The sequence below is a fragment of the Lactuca sativa genome, chromosome 4, assembly GCF_002870075.4.
Source record: "Lactuca sativa cultivar Salinas chromosome 4, Lsat_Salinas_v11, whole genome shotgun sequence".
NCBI classification, from domain to species: Eukaryota; Viridiplantae; Streptophyta; class Magnoliopsida; order Asterales; family Asteraceae; genus Lactuca; species Lactuca sativa.
In genome coordinates this window covers 93,335,068-93,359,934 of record NC_056626.2, presented here as the reverse complement: position 1 = coordinate 93,359,934, position 24,867 = coordinate 93,335,068, and the positions used below count along the sequence as shown (strand labels likewise).

General features: G+C 34.3%; 2 protein-coding genes across 2 annotated transcripts; both read right to left on the bottom strand.

Moving 5' to 3' along the window:
• Positions 1-9,424: 9,424 nt before the first annotated feature.
• Positions 9,425-10,384, bottom strand: LOC111897119 (uncharacterized). Its single transcript, XM_023893083.1, has 2 exons — positions 9,647-10,384; positions 9,425-9,559 (listed from the first exon to the last, which is right to left on the bottom strand). Exons 1-2 carry the CDS (start codon positions 10,382-10,384, stop codon positions 9,425-9,427), a joined length of 873 nt encoding a protein of 290 aa, XP_023748851.1.
• A 3,708-nt stretch (positions 10,385-14,092) lies between these two features.
• Positions 14,093-15,454, bottom strand: LOC111897120 (pentatricopeptide repeat-containing protein At1g55890, mitochondrial). The gene has a single exon (XM_023893084.1). The coding sequence runs from the start codon at positions 15,452-15,454 to the stop codon at positions 14,093-14,095; it is 1,362 nt and encodes a 453-aa protein (XP_023748852.1).
• Positions 15,455-24,867: the final 9,413 nt, after the last annotated feature.

Here is a 24,867-nt window from a genome sequence, read left to right as displayed (position 1 = left end):
AAAATTGGGGAAGTGGAATAAATTAGACCCCAAACGGTTGCGTGACATGACTGGATGAGAAAATTGTTGGGTTTTAGTTCAAAAATAGTTTCAAAAACAACAAAATTGGCAAACGGAAGACTTATCATTTAGAACATAACATAAACATTTTATACCCACCAAGGATCATCTAACAAGTTATAGAAAGATTTAAACACCAACCATAGAAGGGATGAAGAAATAACAACCTTTGTTGTTCTTTGGGTCCTCATGGGGAGGCTTGGAAGTTGATGGAGAATGTGGATCCTTTGAGACACCAACAAGTTACCACCTTGATTTAAGATGCTAGTCTTCTAAAACTCATATAAATCTTAAACTTCAAGTTTATAACCAAAGTTTGAACTTCAAGAGAGTATAAATGCAAGTAATCTTCAAGTGTTCTTAACAAAACAAGAGAGAACGAGGGAGAGCTTAGGAATTTCAGAATTTACATGTAAAAGAGGACATACAACATGAAATCCTCTAAGCTAGTTAAAGTGAAGACTTAATCTAAAGGTCCTTAACTATTAATCCCTTTAGACAAGCTTGTCCCCCATGCTTTTTCCCATACCTATTACTTTTAAATAAATTAACATGAAAGTCATACTCTTGTCTTTTGACTCTTATTTTATAAAAATAGTAAAGGTAGAAGAAAAAACCTTTATATTTTGTAGACCAAGTTTATAAAATATAAACTTTAACTTTTTGGTAAAAGACAAAAGAATTTATCTAGTCCAAAATGTTGTACATGACTTATTAATTCATACTATATGAATTATATATAATGTTACTTGATAATGAAAATTATTATTTCCTAAAAATAAATAATTTCCAATTTAATTATAAGAGTATATTAAATATTTATTAAAATCAATTTCTAATAAATAATCAATTATATCAAGTTGTTGTTAGTGTGACCCATTAGTATCATATTTTAATTAGCAATATCAATTTAATATGATTCTTGAGCACACTAGATCTTTCAATCTCCCACTTGTGCAAGATTCATATTAGACTGATATAGACAGTGGTGAACGTCTAGCAACATTTCACTACCCCCATTAACATACGAGTTTGTGCCATTCTATCAACACCCAATTCCCAGAAGCCCAAGGCTACAATTGGTGTATAAGGTAAGTTTATCAGTCATCCCTTTGCTACAGACATCATGTTGAACATGAGATACAGATCGCGGTCATTCTCATTAGTTGTTCAACTTTTGGTAAGGCTCCTTAGATGTCTAACTCTCAACATATAAGAGGAACAAATCCCATCTTGACTACATAATCCTCTTGCATAGTTCACACCATACTTGAAAATGGCTTTTATAACTGCCCGATTAAGTAACACCATTTGACCATATCAAAGCACAATACTCCCTACACTTAAGCCCCACTATGTATCTCAGGTGTTAAGGATACACAGATAGTACCTTTTAATCAAATATCATTCATGATAGCGATCCATGAGATGATCTTGATGCAGGTCAGTTTAATACTAGTTCTCTAACAAGTACCTATGAAACTTGGTTACAACCACTTGCCTACTTTCATCTAGTGAGAGTCAAACAATCCAATTCATATTAGTCTTACTTGGTTGGGGAGCAGACTTCATTTTCAAAGGTTCCAGTTGTCATAGAGTTTGATGATGTTTTCCCGGAGGAGTTACCCGGTGTGCCTCCTAAGAGGCAGGTTGAGTTCAGGATTGATCTTATGTTAGGTATGGCCCCGATTGCTAAGGTGTTGTACCGTTTGGCACCGCCTAAGATGCAGGAGTTTCATTCCAGCTGCAGGATCTGCTAGGCAAGCAATTCATCAGACGAAGAAGTTCTCCGTGGGGAGAATCGATACTGTTCATTAAGAAGAAGGATGGTTCACACCGAATGTGCATTGATTACCGGGAATTGAACAAGTTAACAGTGAAGAATCGCTATCCCCTACCGCGGATTGATGACCTATTTGATTAGTTTCAGGGTGCATCTTGGTTCTCCAAGATAGATCTGAGGTCTGGGTATCATCAGGTGAGAGTGAGAGAGGGGGACATGGAGAAGACCGTGTTCCGGACTCGTTATGGGCATTAAGAGTTCGTGGTGATGCCATTTGGGCTCACCAATTTGAATGTTGTGTTTATGGATTTGATGAATCGGGTATGTAAGCCAATGCTCAACCGATTTATCATTGTGTTTATTGAAGATATCTTGGTGTATTCTAAGACCATAGAACATCATGAGCAGCACCTTCAAGGGCTTTTTTGGGTTTTGAGGCGTGAACGGCTTTATGCCAAGTTCTTGAAGTTTGAGTTTTGGTTACGAGAGGTCCAGTTCCTGGGGCACCTCATTAACCAGGATGGGATTTTGGTCGATCCGGCCAATATCGAAGTTGTGATGCAGTGGGAGGTTTTGAAATCTCCGTCAGATATCAGGAGTTTCATAGGTTTGGCAGGGTACTATAGGAGATTTATTCAGGAATTCTCCAATATTGCGGTACCCCTCACCCGTCTGACGAAGAAGGGAGTGGATATCCTATGGGGCCCTAAGCAGCAGTCGGCGTTTGAGACTCTTCGGCAGAGCTTATGTGAGGCCCTGGTATTGACCCTTCCAGAGGGATTTGAAGATTTTGTGGTATTCTGTGATGCATCCATCACTGGTCTGGGGTGGTCCTTATGCAGATAGGACGGGTGGTGTTTTCCCACTCATGAACTAAAGTTGGGGGCAGTGGTGTTTTCCCTCAAGATTTGGAGACACTATCAGTATGGGGTCGGATGTATTGTCTACACAGATCATAAGAGTTTGATATAACCTATGGATTAGCCGAACCTGAACATGAGGCAACATAGGTGGCTGGACGTGGTCAAGGATTATGAATGCGAGATCATTTACCATCCTGATAAAGTGAATGTCGTTGCAGATGCTTTGAGCCGCAAGTCGATTGGGTCTTCAATCGGGGAGGTGTGTATGAGGATATTCGTTGATTCTTTGTTTTTGGGATTGATCAGAAAGGCTCAGGCAGAGGGATTTCAGAAAGAGAACTAGAAGCAGGAAAGGATCAGGGGTGAGATCGATAGGTTTTTCACAGATATTCGAGGGTTCTTGACCCAGTGTGGTCATGTCTAGGTTCCAGTTTCTGGTGGGATCAGGTAGACAGTGTTGGAGGAGGCTCATAAGTCTTGCTTTTCTATACACCCAGGGGCCACCAAGATGTATCGAGATTTGAGATTGAGTTACCGGTGGTCATGTATGAAGAGGGAATAGCCTGGTATGTGGAGAGGTGCTTGAACTGCAAGATGATCAAGGTCGAGCATCAGAGGCTGCATGGCAAGCTGCAGCCTCTAGAGGTTCCCATGTTGAAATGGGAGTAGATCACCATGGATTTTATCACCAAGTTGCCGAATACAGCAAATGGTTTTGATGCTATATGGGTCATCGTGGATCGATTGACCAAGATGGCCTACGTTTTGGCTATCTGGGAGAGTTCTTCGGCCAAAATTTTGGACGATGTTTATGTCCGGGAGATCGTTGCTCACCATGGGGTTCCAGTTTCCATTGTTTCTGATCGAGATTTTTGGTTCACTTCTCGATTCTGGCAGAAGTTCCACGAGGAACTGATCCCGAGGTTACATTTCAGCACTATATATCATCTGCAGACCGACGACTAGAGTGAGCGGACTATACAGACCCTGGAGGATATGTTGTGGGCATGTGTTATTGATTTTGGTAGGAGTTGGGATTCCTAACTACCTCTTGCGGAGTTCTCCTACAACAATAGTTATCACTCCAGCGTTGGTGCTCCGCCTTTTGAGCTCTTGTATGGTCGGAGATATCGTACCCCGGTTTGTTGGGGAGAGGTTGGTCACAGGGTTATGGAAAGGACCGAAGTAGTCCTTCAGACCACTTAGCTTATCCAACAGATCAGGCAGAGACTGCAGACCGCTCAGAGTCGGCGGAAGAGCTATACCGACCGATGTCGATCAGAGTTGGAGTTTCAAGTTGGCGATATTGTGCTCCTAAAGTTCTCACCCTAGAAGGGTGTGATACGCTTCAGGAAGAGGGGGAAATTGGGTCCCCGGTTCATTGGACCTTTTCGGGTGATTGTCAGGGTTGGTAAGGTGGATTACAGGTTGGATTTGCTGAGTGAACTTAGTCTGATCCACAACACTTTCCATGTCTCTCAGTTGCGGAAGTGTGTGTTGGACAACGAGATAGTGGTTCTGTTGGATGATATTCGGGTCGATTAGCGCCTAAACTATGTCGAGAGGCCGGTAGCTATTCTAGAATGAAAGATGAAGATCATTCGCAACAAGGAGATAACCTTGGTAAAGGTATAGTGGCAGCATCGAAGAGGCTCCGAGTGGACCTGGGAGATAGAGGCTGAGATGCGGGAGCATTATCTTGAGATATTCGTCGCAGCAGACTTCAAGGACGAAGTCTACTTTAAGTGGGGGATAATTGTAACATCCCAATGATAAGGTACTTCTAATTTTAGCCCTATAATTTATTTGTGTTGCATTTTGGTCCCTAAAGTGCAAGGAAGTGTGTAAATGAGCCCTAGTGGCATTTTTGTAAATAAGCTTGGGGGAGTACCCCATGCATACATGTGTACGCTGAGCGTACTAGAGTGCGCCCTAGTACGCTGGGCGTATTTGCCAGATTTGGAAACCCTAATTTTTAGGGTTTAGCTCGTACTTAAACATCCTTATAGCCTCATTTCCCCTCACCTCATCAGCCTCCATCCCTCTTGATACGTTTTGCAACCCTAGTTCACCTTGAGGAGCTATTTCAAGCCTAAGAGTGTGTGTTTTGTGCTTAGAAGAAGAAAAAAAGGAAGCTAAGCTCATCTTGGAAGAGTGAAGCACTTTGGATCTGGAATTTCTACATTAATTGCAACCTTTTTAAGGTATAAAGCTTGCAACTTTACCCCCTTTATCATATAGATTTAGATATGGATGTCTTAATGATGCTTTTGGTCCCAAAATGTTAGATCTTGAGCATGGCATGTTCTTGACTCATTAAGTTGTCCTTTCAGACCCTAGGAGGGGTCTTAATTAATAAAAATGGAGTCCCAGTGGTTGGTTTTGTCCCATGCATGTTATGGAGAGTCATACGGCATTAAGATGTTTCGTTTTTTATGGATTAAGCACTTATTGAGCATGCAAGGTCATAAAGTTGGAAACTTTATGACTCTTAATGACATTTTGACCTTGGATCTGCATTTAGACGTGTTATGTCACTATATTAAGCACTTAATGGGGAAAAAGGAAAGTTTGGGGTTACGTCGAGCGTACTTGAGTGTACGCCCTGCGTATGCGGTCAAAAACCTCCTTTTTGGTCATCGGAGGAGTACCCCCAATGTACCTCCAGAGTACGCCCCACGTATGCTTACTAAGTTGACTCAGCTAGGTTGACTCATATGGGTTGACTTAGTTGATTTATGGATTTTGACCAGTTTGACCTTGACTTTGACCAAGTTTGACCTTAAGGGTATCTTAGGATTTTGATGGAGATTGGTCATTTGGTTGGAATAGGTGTCAGTTAGAGAGCTGAGATTCGGAGTCGGGACCTCATTAGCTTTTGTCCAGTTTGTGAGGTGAGTTTTCCTCACTATACTTGCAGGTCGAAGGCACCAAGGCTGACTCTTTGGATTTGATATCCTGTTATGTGATAGTATGTTATCATGCTATAGTGATTTGCTAGATTGGTATCCTAGTATATAGGATAATGCTATGCTTAGTGATCTGTAGATATGATTGACTGTTTGTAGACTGTTTATATGTTTATCTGTTATATGTACACATATTTTGTTGGTGGTTGAGTCTTTACTACTTTGTGCGTAAACCAACATATCGGTGCATACCAACCCGATGGTTGATTGGGCCGAGGGCATTCCATCCCGAGGATAACAGGACCCGTTGTAGATTGACATTCCAACCCAGTGGTTGAATCCGTCTGGGTATTCCAAACCGATGGTTGACTAGACCCATAGTATATTGGCATTCCAACCCGATGGTTGATTAGGCCTGGGGGTATTTCAACCCAATGGGGGTATTACAACCCGACGGATGACCACGAGAGGGCGAAGGCGTGACCATACATATCCTCTTGTTTATGGCTTATGATTTTGGGAGACTCTGATGTTCGAAAATGTTTTAAAACTATGATTGTAACAATTTGTGAATTTGGGTTGGTTTTAAAAAGTTTAAATTTCTTGTGATTTTATGGGTGTTACAGTGACACCACTCATTGGGTGTGGCAAGGAACCACACTTTTGTGGTAAAAAGTGATGTGACACCTATGTGGTAGAGTGACAAAATAAGGGAGTGTGGAACCACTCCCTCCAGCCTTAACAGTTGTGGTGACGTGTCTGAAGGACAATGAACAACACTCGGTTGCATGCATATGACTGGAGAGAGAATAAGACAATGCTAAAACTAAACGTAGGACCCGATAGTGAGTAAGTTCTTGTTCTCCATGCTTTTACCAATTGTTCTCACCTCGTACACCTCCTATTGGTGTGTGACCTACAATCACTGCCAAAGGAGTTGGTCTTGTCTTCAAATATGTTTACACGATTCTCGGATGCACATACATGCATGCCAAATATGTACAGCCGAAAACATCACTTTTACTCTTGGAAAATGCATACCCAAACACGTTAAAAACAATTTCTTCCGAATTCTATACCCAGTTTAAATCTTTTATTACCCAAATAAATTTTTTCCTCATTCTAAACACCTTTTGCAAAGGAATAAACAGATTAAACACTAAATTTTTAGCAAGAACTTCGTCTTTTTCAACACAAAATAATTTTTCTTCATAACTCATACTTAACAACAACAAAATGTATGAACAAGAGCAGCATAATATTTATTTTTGAAGCAACATCACTAACAAAAACAGTAAAAACTCAGAAAAATTTTCAATTGCGAAGGCTTGGAACTTCTTCAAGAATAATGAAAATCTTTAAGATAGTAAACCAATCAGGATAGTTCCCTTGAAATAATCAGTTGGATCTTCAAGGTGAGGCTCTGATACCAATTATTGGACCCATTTAACAATCGGTTTGGTGCAGAATATAAGTAATCAAGAAGACAATCGTGTATCAACAATGATGAACAAAACATGTGAGTAAACTATAATGTAATATGTAGATTGAGAGAAACAACTTATTACATGAAGAACACTCATGACTAGATAGAATTCCCCAGCCAACTCTCTCCAACTCTCTCTCTCTAACAAATGTCTACATAGTGCACGATTCTTAACAAATGACCACTCGCCTCCACTTTATATACTAGTGGAGGGAATATGCTCTCATACAAAGGAATATTCTAACCTAATAAATCACTCATCATTGTAGAGAATTTCATGCACCAATAATAAGTTATTTATATAGTTTACTCTAAAGTGATGTGTTGTCATGCTTTCATTGGTTCCAACATCTATTGCCCTAAACATGTATTTTCCATAGACACATCCTATATATATATATATATATATATATATATATATATATATATATCACATTATGGATAATTTATCAATTTACCTTAATTTAACTACTTAAAGCCATGGATGTTTATACATATAGACAAGGTCGATTTGTTGCTTTTGAAAGGCATATGCGGAAAATAAAAATAGCCTCCTTAAATATAATTATGTTTGTATGACATACATGTATGTGTGCGTATGGGTGTGTGTGTATGTGTGTGTGTGTGTGTGTGTATATATATATATATAAAGAGAGAGAGAGAGAGAGAGAGAGTGTGTGTGTGTGTGTGTGTGTGTTAGGTTCATATATAAACTTTAAATATTGTATGAATGTATAACCAATTCTAGACCACTCGTTTGATATAGGTATTATAGTAATTTAGTTAATTAAATTAATTGTTATCTTAATTAAATCCCTATGTTTATGGAAGATAATTTGAATTTCAAATCAAATCCCTAGTTTTATGGAATGAAATTATTTATTTTGCAGATTATGTTCTTTCCACCAAGAACCATTACTACTCCAGCCTTCATCATATGCCATCAATAACATAAAACCAACATTGAATCTTGTTCATAAGCAATCATAAACTCTTATTCCACCAATACTTCACGCTACCATATACCGTCTTCAGCACATCTTCAACACATCTCCACCGCCACCCACAGTTAACATCCTCATGTGTTGACCAAGAAATGTTTGCCAAGCCCCCTCAAAGATACCACCGCACTATTCCATCTTCTCATCCTCATCTCCATGCCTTCTTCAAGTTGCTAATCAAAACCATTTCCAGAAGACAAGCATGTTCATCACATCTTCACAACAGTACACCATCGCTATATCCTCTCCATACAACCATTGTTCAATGAATTATACCAAGTTCTCGTTTTTCTAAAATATACTAACAAGAAAGTGATAGAAAGAAGACAGACAAAGGTTCTTCAAGGGGTCGAGTTCTTAAAGAATGTTAAATATTGCATTCTTCAAACATTCTGAAAAACAAAAGGATAAAATTCTTCAAGATTTTTTCAAGGATGTTTAGATTCTTAAAGAGTTATTCAGATGTATAAAAATATGTATAGTATTATGTAACTAAGTATTACACTTTCGTGTCAAGTTCTTAATTTTTCTTCTTTATTCTTGTAGATTGTACATTATGTACATTCTTGAAGATGCTATCTTATCTTTTTTTTCATTCTCTCATAATTTTTGAAGAATGTTTGAATTTTTAAAGAACTATTTAGTTGTATACATATTTTACAATGTTACAAACCTGCAAATCACATTTTTATGTTAAATTCTAAAATTTTATTCTTCATTCTTACATAATGTACATCCTTATATTTGATATCTGATTTTTTCTTACCATAACTTTAGTTTTCTTATTCATTCTCACACCATGTATAAGACTAATTTAAAAATAATAAGAATGGATGCAACCATATTAAATAATATTAGCATTAATGAGAATATTTTTTAGATTGTCATGAATTATGGAGAATGTAACTTTTTGAGAATGTGTATTACATTGCATCCACTGTTACCAATTTATGTTCATAAAACTAATGTGACCATGATAAGGCTGCAGAGAGTGGTGCCACAAAAGTTGCATTCTCTTCACTGCCACATAGGCGCTTACTCACTCTTTGCCACAAAAGTATGGTTTCATACCACACCCAATGAATGGTGACAAACTCCTTTAATTATTTTTATTTTTAAATAAATAAAATTTTTAGTTTTAATTAAAACAAAAGATTTCATTAATTAAAAATAAAAACCATTACATTAATTAAAAAAATTTATGACATTAAAAAGAATCCTAGGAAATTAGAAAATAAAAATCTAGAAAGCTTAAACCTACAACTTAAAAAAAACACATACACACATATCAAATAATTAAAAACTTGGAAAACAATTACAAATTAACCAAGATTAGTGTAACGTTTTTTCACGTCTTCCTTTATTTGCAAAACAACTTGAAGCGCATCCCCGGTCAAATTCGATGTGTCCATCGATAGCACACTCAGGTTGTTGTCCCTTTGTTTCCGACTCTCTATCTAAAGCAAGTTGCAAAAAAATTATCCATTCTATCTTTTATGCCTTGCACATTCTTGCCCATTTCTTTCAAGTCATCCGATTCAGACACTTTTCCTTTGCCTTTGTTTTTTGTTTTGTCCCTTCCCATTGGTTGGGGGTGGTGACACTTGAACAGACTCATCCTTGTTGAGGTCGAAACCAACACGAGCATCTGATGAAGTGTGTTCGGATTCAGAAGTTCTTGACTGTTTTGATCCATTATTGATGTGCTCGTCGCTTGTTTTTAGATTTTGCCATTTTTTGTTGCCTTTGAGTAGATTCCAAACTTCAAAAAATTTGAAAGTATTCTTTTGCTCTTTTTGATAAATGTTAAAGGCTTTCTCCAAAATCACTTCATCACTTTCGCAGTTTTTCCATTGCCGTTTCATGTTATATAAATCGTTAAACAACATGAAGTTTTTGTTTATCTTTCCCCATTTTGAGTACACTTGATGTTTATTACGATATGGTTCTAGGTTCATTCCTTTGTGGAATCTAGCTCTAATTTGCATCCAAAAACGATCATGTATTTGGTTCCTTCCCATCTTCACGTCCTCTGAAACGTCAATCCATGATTGTGCTAATACTAACACTTCTTGAGGTTCCCACAGCTTAGATTCCGCCTTCTCTTTTCTTTTATTTCCTGGTTGAGAAGGTTGAGTTTGTGGAACAAATTCTGGTTCACATTCGGAAATGGATATTTGTGGTTGTAATTGTGCTTGTGGAGCAAACTCTGGTTGAGAATCAAAATCAAAAGGATCAAAATTTGGATCAAATTGTGGTTGAGTTTGTGTAAATGGTTGCATAGGGCATTGTGGTTATTGTATATGTTGCGGATAATAGGAAAGCATACCCCGTAATGGTAGAAAGGAGATGAATAAACCGGTTGATCGAGTGAAGATCTTGGAATTGTGGTTTTTCTAGTGGGTGTTTTTTGGTTGATTGGATTTTTGGAGGATGGCATTTTTGTGGGTTTTTGTCACACCCCCAAACCAGAACGGCGGAATCGTTCGAGGGCGGATGACTTCATGTAGTATCGTAACAATTGAATACATAGTAAAGAAAGCAATACAACCATCATATATATAATTTGAAAGTTTACATTGTAGAAAGTACTTGTTTCAAAAGAAATTACAATATGATGTCAAAATGAAATTAAACTAACGCCACAGCGTCCCATCTTCAAAAGCACCAGTTTACCTGTATTACTAAATCCCTGAGAAATACAAGTGGTTTTGAAAGAGTAGGTCAGCATTTAAGCTGGTGAGTTCATAAGTTTTTAGTGACAATGTTTATATGAAAAAAGAATGAAAATGGTTTGTTCATGTTAAATGTTCCAAGAAAATCCCATATTTTCTACTATAGTAGATGGTAGTTTGATTGTTCCAAAACTGAAATTGCAGTAGTGCTTTTCATGCCTAAAATAGTAGTTTTATGTGTAAATCGTTAAGGCATTTGAAAAACCCCGTAAATCAATGTGTTTTTAATACTCCATGTGAGTCTTATAACCATACTATTTGACCAGGATGCCTATAACAACGTTCTTCAAGCGTTGGAAAGTTATGACGTTTGTCACCCCAGGCCTGTCGGCCTAGTTGTAGCTAACAACTTAGGTGCGGGATTGTCAATCCCGTATAGATCTATACACAAGTATCACGCTCCCCCTACAAGGGATTATGGTATATAATATAGGACTTAAAATGCATACTCGAAAGTACGTGAAATGTCTCACAAAATTTAGTATAAAACAGATTTACGTATGAAAATGTCCATTTGTTCTTGTATATGAGAATATCTCTTTGATGTAGTGTTCTTAGTATGTAAAATATTCATGATTTCTTCGTAAACTATACCTATTATAGTTTTTCAAAATGTATTTCGTTCGTATAGTAAACCCTAGTGTAATGCTCACTCATAAAGTATAACACGTAAAGTGACTTGACTGATCACATATACCTAATGTAAAAATGGAGCATTTGATTTGTATATATATATATATATATATATATATATATATATATATATATATATATATATATATATATATATATATAAACACATTTTATTTCCACAAGACAAGGTGTTATTGAAAATATATGTCATACGAGAATACTCATGTAGTAGTTTATGAATCGCATATGATTACTTAGCTAAAAAGTTTATATAGTGAATCACTAAGTTATACATGATAATAACCGCGTGCTTTACTTGCATTTCCCCCCTAATATTGTATAAAAAGCATTTATCAAACATTTAAAATCGTAGTTTATAGGGGTATGAACTCACTTGAAAGATCGAAGAAGGCGAGATGAAAACCGAGCAGAACTTTGACTCGAGAAAGCGGATTTTCTCGGGATTCTCGGGTACGTTGGGCGTACGCTGTTACGCTGGGCGTAACTCGGATTGGCCCGGTGACTCCCCCTTGGGATAATACCGAAATTTGATTTAAATTTATATTTTTATTATTTAGTAAACTTCAAAAATTCATATCTTCTTCATACGGACTCCGTTTTCGACGTTCTTTATATCCACGCGTAGGTGAGACTACGCCCTACAAATTTCGTTTAGACTCCGTCGGCAAATTTTGAAATTATTTTTATTATTTATTTATTAAAAGGTCGGGGTAAGAAAAGTTCGTTAGAAATCCATAACTTCTTTATCCGATGTCAGTTTTTGCCAGACTTTTTACCGTTGAAAAACCATTGTCGAGACCTTTGATTCTCATTTAGGTCATTCCGGCCAAAAGTCGCTCGATCTCTGTTTCGAGTTTTTAGCTGTCTATCGCTATGCCGAACTTGGAAAAATCATAACTTCCTCATACGAAGTCATATTTTGACGTTCTTTTTATGTACGATCACGGTTTAATGATATCTAACATAGTAGGTAACCAAATAGGGACTTTTGTACATTTTTATTTGCAAAGTTAATTTCATTATTTTCAAAAGTGGTTACAATACTTGGCTTTTTCAAGTCATTACATAGAATCAAAATATCGGGATGTCACAGTTTTAAAATAGAGAAGATGGTAAAAACATGTTTGAGTGTTTTTGGTTAATTTAATAAAGAATTTATAGTGTTAGTAAATAAATAAATAATTTTTTTAAAAATTGAGCGTTTGCAAACGGTAACCACAAGTAACCAATCAAAAGCAAGGAAGAAACGCTCCCTCCGAAGGTCGTAGTGCGACCTCAGCCACATGTGGACCGCACCCAGGGGGGGTGTTTGCGCTTATGTGGCAAGGGGAGTGCGGCCTAAGGCGTGTCCACTTCGCCTGGTCTAAGAATAATCAGTGTCACCGTTTGTTACTTTAATTTCCTTAAAAAATACTAAGAAGGGTATAATTAAGGAAAGTGATTCGTACATAACAATTTTTTGCCATACACAACAATTCATGCATTACTGAATTGTACAGTACAACATTTTAAAACACTAATTGTTATGTATGGAGAAAAATTGTTGTGTACAAATAATCTTCCTATAATTAAGGAGGTTTGGAATCACAAGCGAATTAAATGGTGTATCCCACAATATTAGGAGTTTTCCAAATTTGATTCAAGCTAAAATATCCCATTTATCCTTAATAACCTTTTTTTTTTAGAAAATAATTATTTTTTTTCTTTTTAATTACAATAATGTCATTGATAATCCTACGCATTCAAGATTTAAATTTAATGGCTAAATTTGGTTATACATTCATACAATAGTTATGATTCATATTTAACCCTAACCTCTCTCTCTCTCTCTCTCTCTCTCTCTCTCTCTCTATATATATATATATATATATATATATATATATATATATATATATATATATATATATATATATATATATATATATATATATATATATATATATATATATATATAAAACTTTCCAATTGTCGAAGAGAAAACTAAAAAAATAAATTAAATTAATTAAAAGAGACCAAATGCAAAACTATAAAAGTTGAAAGGCCAAATATGTAAATTATTTGCTAAAGAAAAATTAACTTCTAATGTTGACGGCCCAAATAATGTGACTTTTGAAAATAATTTACTAAAATTAAGAATGAAACAGAACAGAAGCCGAATCCTTATGAAATAGGAAAACAAGAAATTTTCTTCTTAATTTTGTGCTCTAATTCCGGCAAACCATAGGGACCAATAGTGTAATTTTGTCTAATTTCTATTTTCTTCTTAATCAAGGCATTGTAGTCAGAAATTTCTACACAAAACTTTAGGATAGCATTTTTATCTATTTTTTTTATTAAGACAATGTATTTTTGAATAATCTACCCAACTACAACAATAAAAATTGTTTTGTAGTCGAATATCATTGCTATAATTGAATATGTTTTTTTCAAAGTATAATGTTGCAATTAAAAAATGAAAGTACAATGGCATAGTAAGCAAATAAAACGAAACTTTGTTGCTACTATTGTAATTTTAACCCATTTCAAAACCACAATGAACATTAATAAGATGCTATGACATGAACATCAAAACAATTGAAAACATACAATTAAAAGTGTATTTCAACCTCCAAATTTCGAATGATTAAACACCTTGAGTTTATAGTATATGAAATCACTTCCCTTCACAAGCTCCACAAGCTCCTTTGCTTCATCAATGGCGGATTCCTTCACTAATCCATCCAAAACTCCCTGCAAACTTAATCTACCAACATTGATCTCCATACGCAAACCCTCTTTGCTCAACTCAAATCCGAATTTATAATCACCCTTTTTAGATGCAAATGGGATAATTATCCTAAATGTTACTGAATCAGGAACAATCCCGTTTTCCACCATTTTTGTGTACCATTTCTTTACTTCTACCAAATCATCTTCTTTCACAAATCCATGGATCAAACCGTTGTAAGTATAAACATCAGGGTTTACCCCTTTGTTCTTCATCTCATCGAGCAACTCAATAGCTTCTGTGATTCTTTTATCAATAATCAATCCTCGGATCTTTGAATTATAAGTTCTTACATCAGGTTCAAGATTCTTGCTTTTCATCTCGTTCCATAGTTTATCAGCTTCTGAAATGTTACCTTCTGCGTATAGTGCGTCAAGAATGGTGTTGTATGTATATAAATTACACTTGAATCCGTTTTTCTCCATTTCGTCTGCAACTAGTAATGCGGAATCAGTGGCATCCATCTCGCAGAAAGCTTTGATTACAATATTGTAAGATACATCGTCAGGATCAATGGAGAATTCATCGCGTAGCTCCCGGAAAAGATCAGACATCTCGTTTAATTTTTTTGAATTGACACAGGCTGTGAGAAGGGCGTTGGCGGATAAGACTGTGCGTGGACAATTTAGTTCAGGCATTTCGTCGAACAGCTTGCGTGCGTGGTCATACATTCTTGATTTCCCGTACAATGAGATTAGTCGAGCTACGAATGCCTCGTTGCTCATGTCGGTTTTGTATCTCTTTTGGTGTTCGAGGATTTCTTCGATGTAGGAATGCTGTTTGGCGCGTGCAAGGTGGGAGACGACATCGTCGTAGTACTTGTAGCTGTAACGAAAAGGGCCCAGGTTCGAGGCTCTCTTGAATTGATCAATGAAGGATCTGAGGTTTCCTAAGGAAGCTGTTAGCTGTGACATGGGTAATGGCTGAAAGGCCAGGTTTTCATTCTTGGGTCGCGAAATGATGGTGGTAACGGCGGCAGGGGCGGTCGTTGTGGGGACGGTGGGGGGTTTTTTAGGCCTCTTTATCTTTTCCTTTACTATTTTCGTCGTAGTGGTGGTGGTCGTCGTCGTGGAGGTGGAGTTGGAGGTGGGTACAACTGTTGCTGTGGCGGTGGAGTTGGAGGTGGGTACAACTGTTGCTGTGGCGGTGCTGCTCTTGAAAATGCCGCGGAGACGGCTGTAAGCGGCGGAAGACATTGTATTTTTCTGAAAAATAAATTCTGGAAGGGTTTTTCAGAGGGGTTTTTCATTTTTCATTTTTTTCCCTTCATGTTACATTATAACATGCTAGACCCTTTTATTATAAAAATTTGAATAACACATCCTTATATTATAAAAATCTTATCATTACTCCAAAGTCCAACCCCAAGCCAAGATTATATTTTGGAGGGAATTAATGTTAAAAAGATCAATTAATTATCTAAAATGTCCAATTTTATTTTATATGAAAGTAATGTTAAAAAGATCAATTAATTATCTAAAATGTCCAATTTTATTTCTTATAATTGTTTAACGTCAAAAACAAAGTATAACTTTATCTTTTACTTGCATTCATATGAAAGAAAAAAAAAATGCAAGAAGCTTTTCTAATGCTTCATAACATTTATACTTAGAACGTCATTAGCTAGGAAGGTATGGCAAGACCGTATGGTACGGTTTGTTGATGTATACAGTTCACCACACCAAGGAACAATGCGGTTTTTTGTCGTTCGTGGTAGCCTCACAGTATTCTTTCCGTTCTTCTCACCCTTCCTTCTTTTTTCCAACTGTCTAGTATTTTTTTTTTTAAATTATAATTCTTTTTGAAAATTAATGATGTTCTAAGTATACCCAATTTACAACTATATAAATATCCATCTATTTTAACCATCAAACTCAAATCATCTTTTCTCCCTTTCTCACTATTTCATTCATTTTACAATAAATAAATAAATAAAATCTTAACAACCTCGCCCCAAAATCTAGTCGAACAAAATCTTGTGTTTCTAGTTCTACCACACAAACTACAATTTCAATATCAAAATGTACAACAATACTATCTCAACTAATTGTCAAATATTACCCCTAACATGATCAACAACTTTGTGACTTTTCATGATCAACTTTCACCAACCCAACTCATCTTGCAACACAAAGCTAAACTCCACCCTACGACCCTCTAACCCAAACCATAGATGAGTCGGGTTGAAATGTCTCAAAAATTTCAAACCAAAATTTTCTTTTAAAAACATAAGTAAAACATTCAAAACATTTTCATAAAAGACTAAGGTAGCCAATTGTTTTAAGCATCATCAAACCATATCATTGGAATGTATCAAATCATAAAAAAAACAACAGAAACATGTAACAAAATTAGTAACGATGCGTGTTCGGTACAGCTAAGTTGGAGCCTTCCCATTATCAGAGGAACTGCCTCTGCCTGAATAACATTTAATCAACAACAGTATGCATAAGACTTAGTGAGTTCTCCAAAATACTACATACTACAATACATATACACTACACACAAAAAGGCTCTCAGCTCTAGTGTTAATCCACCATATTAACGACGACTAACAACTCTAGTGTCATATAGTCATCAATGGCGATTAACAGCTCTGGTGCCATCTAGTGATCAACAGTAAGTATTCTGGGTTCACAAATCTAGCTTCAAAGCACCGACACCTTCTTCTTTTTCTTCAAGGATGTCATACCAAAAACACTACAAACTTCAAGGAGGCAACAGTGGAGGCTAAGGTTTCTCTCTAAGGGATGGAGGCTATTGATGAGAGCCAACCTTAGAAGTTACATCTTTTAAATAAGGTCCAAAATACGAGGCCTAATGTTTTGTGCATAAGGTGACTACGTGTCGTATGGTTAAATGAAGCACACAACACGGCCTCATGTCACCCATGTGTTGTGTAAATTAAAGAAGCATGTGTTTCTATTATGTAGCACCTACGCACCATATACATGTCATACACGTGTTATGCAACCCCATAAATCCTAAAAATCTAATTTAATTAACATGAAAACTTAGTAAATACATACATGAAAAACATGTGTTACATGGATGACGACATCATATGGGGAAACTCCCCCCCCCCCCCCACCTTCCTCACCCGAAGACATCTTGGAGGGCCAACCCCCTCTACATCGCAAAGTAAAATAACTTGAGGCAACTAAACCGAAGGCCAATCCTAAAGGGTGGACACCGAAGGAAGAATTATTGACACAAGCATGGGTCGACATATCTAAGATGCAAACGAAGGAAATACATAATCGATTGATCGTTTATGGCTACACATTATTGAAATATTTATTGCACAATTGGGGCTAAATGATGACTATCATACTAAACACCAACTAAATTTAAAGTTTTGAGATATCATGAAGAATGTTACGAAAATGAACAGGTTGTACAACAACCTAAAACCCAAAGGAAAAAAGTGAACAAACTAATGAAGAAATTGTTCAAGATGTGTATCAATTGTTTCGTGAGGACAACAAAGGAAATCCATTCAAATATAATGACTCTTGGAAAGTTTTATCGCATAGTCCAAAATAGGTTCATAAATAAACTAGTTAAAGGAATCATGCAAAACACAAATAATTTTTGAATATGCTTGTTTGTATAAATTTAACCAGACAAAAAAAAAACATAAACATATAAGCAAATCTTTTATTTTGTTAGTTTTTGTTTGTTACAGGAATTATCTCATTCATTTTGATTTGTATTCGTTTATTAGTATGTTAAACAACCATAAACGAACGAACATAAACAAAAATATATAATCGAATACAAATGAGTGAATATATGCACATAAATGAGCATAAACAAAATAAACATTCAAACGGTAATCATTCATAAATAAAAGAATTATATGTAAATCTTAGATTACAAAACATCCAAAAATCTAAAAGCAATTCAAAACTTAAATATAAATATCATCTTCATTCAAATATCTTTCCAAAAATTTATACTAGAAAAGTTTCACTTTTAGCTTAGCTGCATTCAATGTTGCAAAAGTCTATAAGTAATAATAGGTGGATTGACCGGGAAGTGGTGAGTACTCTATCTAAGCATGGATTACTCTAAGAGTAATTCAATAAGTTAAGTTATAGAACATTAATCTTTGAGAAATTATATATATATATATATATATATATATATATATATATATATATATATATATATATATATATATATATATATATATATTCAGGTTCATTTGAGACCATGCTAATTTTGTGAGACCGTGAGACCAAATCTAAAAATAAGTTAACTCAAAATAAAAGAAAAGTTCCAAAAATTCTTTTTTAATTATTATTTTTGAAACTTTAATTACCTAAAAAATAAAATAAATAAATAAAATTACCGTTTTTTTTTTTGAAAAATACATGAAATATTCTAATAGAATATTACACTGTAAAATATTCTAATTTGATTTTTAGAATGTTAGAATATTATACTAGATTTCTCAGATATGTAGAATATTCTATTATTCTACTAGAACATGTAAAAACATGTATTTTTTTTATTTTTATTTTATTTTTTTGTTATTTTTTTGGAACATATAAATTTCGAAAATAATATTTGAAAAAAAATTCGAAAATTTTCAATTATTTTTCATTTTAAAAATGTTTTTTGTTTTATCTACCAAATGAATGGCTACGATTGCATCTCACGGTCTCACAAAATTAGGTCGTCTCACATGAACCTAACCCTATATATATATATATATATATATATATATATATATATATATATATATATATATATATATATATATATATATATATATATATATATACACACACACACACACACAAGTTTATAACACGTGGGAACCACAGTTATAAATTTAATTAAACTTTCATAATAAAAATTTAAAATTATTAATCAATTATTTTAAATAAGTTCTTAATTAGGAGATATATCAAAATTTTAAAATTATTGTAACTTCAAATTTAACATATAATTAAAAAATGTAAATTTGAACTTTGAAATGAGTTACCTAATATATCTAAATGACAAGATGACATGATATTAATGAGGAGTTGTATTAGTGTGACACTTGACAAATAAAGATTAAAACTATTTATTTATTAAAATAAGTATATATATATATATATATATATATATATATATATATATATATATATATATATATATAGAGAGAGAGAGAGAGAGAGAGGGGGGGATAAAGAGAGATAGAGAGAGAGAGAGAGAGAGAGCTAGGTTGATGTGTTTTTTACATATATTGTGTTCGCAAGGATAATTATGGACCAACGGATGAATATAATCAATGGTCATGATCTGAGGGTCTATCTATTTACAATAGGACAACATTTACCATATAATCACACAAATTTCAATAAAAAAGTATTTTCGTTAATCAACCTATATTATAAAAAGAAATTTTCGGATTTTAAGGGATAATTAATTCCCTTATTTTTTAAAATAAGGATTTTTAAAATTTATTTAAATTTAATTCTAATATAATTTTTAATAATTTCTGATTTTATTCTATCAAAATGACAGAATGTCAATCATAAATTAGTAAAGATATTTTTGATTTTATTCTGGCAGAATATGGTTCCATTCGATATATATATATATATATATATATATATATATATATATATATATATATATATATATATATATATATATATATAGTTAACATGCTTAAAGAATTATATAAACAATTGTTACATTCGTTCTAAAAAAAAAATGTAACATCCTCATGAAGACTTACTTCTAATTTTAACCCTATAATTTAATTATGTTGCATTTTGGTCCCTAGTTTCAAGAAAAAGTGCAAAAGGGCCCTAGTGACAGTTTCGTAAATTAGCCTTGGGGGAGTATGTCATATGTGTGTGTACACTGAGCGTACTAGAGTGCGCCCTAGTACATTGGCATACATCTCGTACGCGGTGCATACCAGAGATACAAACTTTTTAGGGTTTAGCTCATATTTAAACCCCATTATAGCCTCATTTCCCCTCACTTCGTCAGCCACCATCCTCTTAGAACGTTTTTGCAACCCTAATCCACCTTGTGAAGCTATTGCAAGCTTAAGAGAGTATGTGTTTTATGCCTTGAAGAAGACGAAAGGAAGTAGAGCTCATCTTGGAGGAGTAAAGCACTTTGGATCTGGGATTTCTACCTCATTTGCAACCTTTTGAAGGTATAAAGCTTGCAACTTTACCGCTCCATCATACATATCTAGAAATGGATGTTTTAATGACGCTTTTTGGTCCCAAAATGTTAGATCTTGAGTATGGCATGTTTTTGGTTCGTTAAGTTGTATTTTAGACCTTAGTAGAGGACTTAAGTCATAAAAATGGAGTCCTAATGGTTGGTTTTATCCCATGCATGTTATTGAGAGTCTTAAGGCATTAAGATGTTGGGTTTTTATGGATTAAGCACTTCTTAAGCATTCAAGGTCATAAAGTTGGAAACTTTATGACTCTTAATGATATTTTGGCATTGGATCTGAAATTAGACGTATTAAGTCATTATAATAAGCACTTAATGGGAAAAAGAAGAAGTCTGGAATTACGCCGAGCGTACCTAGGTGTACGCCCAACGTACGCGGTTAACAGCCCCGACCTGGTCAACGGAGGAGTACGCCCCACGTACGCTCACTGGTTCGACTCGGATGAGTTGACTCGGGTGGGTTGACTCGGTTGGGTTGACTCAGTTGACTTATGTATTTGACCAGTTTGACCTTGACTTTGACCAAGTTTGACTCAATGGTATTTTGGGTATTTTGATTGGAGGTTTAGAATTTGTCCTATAATTGGAAATGTGACGGTTAGAGTTGAGATTCGGAGTTGAGACCTCATCAGCTACTTTTCAGACTATGAGGTGAGTCTTCATCACTGTACGTACGGGTCAAAGGCACCAAGTCCGACTCACTGGATTAGACATCCTGTTATGTGATAGTATATTATTATACTGTAGTAATCTGTTAGGTCTATCTGATTGTCTATCGACTGCTTATATGTTATTTGTTATACGTGCGCATATTTGGTTGTTGGTTGAGGCTTTACTGCTTTGTGCGTGAGCCAACAGACCAAGGGTATTACATCTCGATGGATGACTGGACCTGACATTGGCATTCCAACCTAGGGCATTCCATCCCGGGGATGACTAGACCCTATGGTTGACTGGGTCTGGGGTATTCCAACTTGATGGTTGATTGGGCCCGATATATATTAACATTCAAATCTAATGTATTCTATCCCGATGAAGACTGGACCCTATGATTGATTAGGCCTGGGGTATTACAACCCAATGATTGAATGGACCAGACATGTTTGATTGTACATGTTATCTACTTGTGTGTTGGTACTTTGAGGGAACTCACTAAGCTTTGGCTTACGGTTTCAGTTTATTGTTTCAGGTACTTCGGCTGATCGTGGAAAGGCGGGTGACGTGATCATACATATCTTCTTGTTATGGGTTTTTATGATTTTGGGATACTCTAATATTGGACAAATATTTTGGAAACATTGGTTTGTAAACATTTTATAACTACAATATGTTTTTGAAAAATTTAAATTTGTTGTGATTTTCTGTGATTTTCGGTAGTGTTACAGTAAATATGACTAATAATGGTTTAACAAATACATTTATTCTTAAAAAATTAAACTAAAATGGTTAAGAAAGAAAAAAAATCAAAATCTAACAAAAACACGAATCCATCCTGAAAGAATATTATTGATAAGAAACATTTTATATATTCTAGCAGAATACATTCAGCTTGAATACACTCTCGTTCTTCATATTTTTCCTTCTATTTCCACATCAATGGCAGCCTTTTCAAAACTTAAATCCACAAAGAAAACATAATCAACTATCATATATTAAAAATTCAGTGCATTCTAAAAGGAAAAAAAAACTATAAATTATGAGAGAATGTAGTAGACATTAAAGAATTGTAATTTATTTTAATAGAATGTAATCCTCAATTCACTTGAGCATATGGGCAAATTTATATCTTTAAGAGATTCAAAAAAAATAGTAAACCAAAAAAAATTATCATTTTCTTTTTTCTTCGTTGTAACAGTAGGTGCCTTAAAAAAGTATTACCATCCACTCAAGCATAACTATATTACTAAAAAACAAAATAGCATTATACAATTGTCCATTACTTCTCTATAACCAAAATACATATTATAAAAATTTTAACAAACATTCTTAAAGAATCATTAAAACTAAAGTCCAATTATCATATTCAGTTCTAACCGAGTGTATTCTAACATAATACATTTTACAAAACATGATGTATTCTTATAGAATACATTATATTGTGTATTTGACTTTCCTATAAAAATTAATATTTTGTTCAAATACATTGACAAATAAAGAGATTAAATAACATAATATTTAAAAAAAAAAAAAAGTATCATGCAAAGCTCCAAAAAACTTACCTTCTAAAGTCTCATCACAAAAACAATAATTTTAGCCTCAATTCCAAAAACCCATATCATGTTGAATACAAATAATGATTTCTAAAAAGAAAACATTATTGTCAAATATAATATGGGAAATTATTTGAGAAATAATAATAATAATAATAAACCCCTATGAAGAGAGATGCTTGAAAATCAAATAAAAAAGAACAAGCAGATGGAGTATGAGAAAGAAAAATTGCACCTGTTGAAGTCGCTGGAAACTTGAACCCGAGGCTGAGATAAATGCATATTAAAATCATAATCAAAATCAATAAAAAGTAGTCGACGAAACCCATATCAAATTGTTTTACAAAATTACCTAAAATTCAACCTTTACACAAATTAAAGGTCCATTCCAGGCTCAAGGTGTGCATATATACAACCCATTTTTCTTAACCATCTTTAAAATCAATCAAAAACCAAATATTCCTGCAATATTATGTTACAAAATACAATCCATAAAAATATAAACCAATTTCATCGACATAAATTAAAACAATAAATAATGAAAACGGTGAAAACAGTGAAAACAAAAGAATTAATAATGAAGGAAGAAATATTAAGAATTGATTAGCAAAAACACAAAATACAAAAGAATAGTTAGTCGAATCAATTTAAAATCAATTAAATATTCAAGAGTCATAAATCACACACCAAACTCGCATGGTAAATGGTTCCAATAAATGGGAAAGATTATTGATTTTTTTTGCAGCTATCAAACACAAATGCAGTGTCCTTCAAATTCATAACAACAAACATAAAAAGGGATACGGCTTCCTTGATCGACGATGACAAATTGTTGAAAGGGTTGATCTTATTCATAGGGTTTTAAAATTGATTTCCCGACGGTGTGGTGGGGGGTGTGTGTGTGTGGGGGGGGGGGGGGGGGGTGGGGGGGGGGGGGGGGGAGGAGGAGGAGGGGGAAGAAGCAATAACACGGGATGATGATGATGATGATGACGGATGCAGAAGTGTTTGTCGATGATGAAGAACGTGTTCTCGCATATACACACAAACACGAATGGGTGAGAAAAAGAACGACTATAGATAAAAATTGAAGAAATTAGGTTAAAAGTTAATGTAACTAGTATGATTATAGGAAGTATTTATGGAACTTATATATCAAATTACTAAATCATCCTTATTTATTTATTTTATTACTTTGTGTAAAACTCATGTATTATATGAGTTCATTTAAACGAAAAATTAAATATGAAATTCTAAACATTTAAAAGTTTAAATTTATAAGAAAATTATAAAAATATTGAATTATTAAAATTAATGTATTTTTTTCTTTTTTAAATTTAAACAAAAAAATTAGATAAATAAAGAAAGGAAATTATAGGGTTTTAATCTACAAATTTTAAAATTAAAAGAAAAGTCAATTAATGAAATTGATATTCATTTATTTTTACATTTAAATAATATGTGGAATTTGATAAAACGAAAAAAACCACAAAATATCATGTGGAAAAAACTTAATTGAAAATAACCACAAAATGACATGCGGTCAAATCAATGAGAGTGTAACATATAACAAAAAGATTTTTCGTTTATTAGAGTAGATTTAGTGAATTCTCATTGGTCTCTACAAAAGCACAATAGTTGTTAGAAACATTTGAATATATATATATATATATATATATATATATATATACACACACACACACACACACACACTAGCCGTTTACCCACGCAAAGCGACGGGTGCGGATCAACAAAATGAAATAAAAAATTTGTTAAACAAAATGACGATCAGATAGAGATTTCTTATACCTGGGCTAGGATTAAACGTAAGACATTTTTGGCTCATTCGATTTTAATAGAAAGAAAAACCAAAGGAGGAGACAACGAGCATGAGAGAGAACCAAGGTTTTGCGGTCAATTGCTAGACATTCATGATAGACGAATGCTAGATCAATGTGCCTATTACAGTTTATATGAAATGTTTTATAACGTGTACATCGTATTAGACCGATTCAAATGGATATGAAGAACAGTTGGTCAAACTTTGACTCATTCAAAATCTTATCATTATCTTATTTGACTTTTTCATTAATGCTGACCGGATAAGATTCAGTATTTACCGATTCAATTGGATATGAGGAACACTTGGTTAAAGTTTGACTCATTCAAAATTTTATCATCATCTTATTTAACTT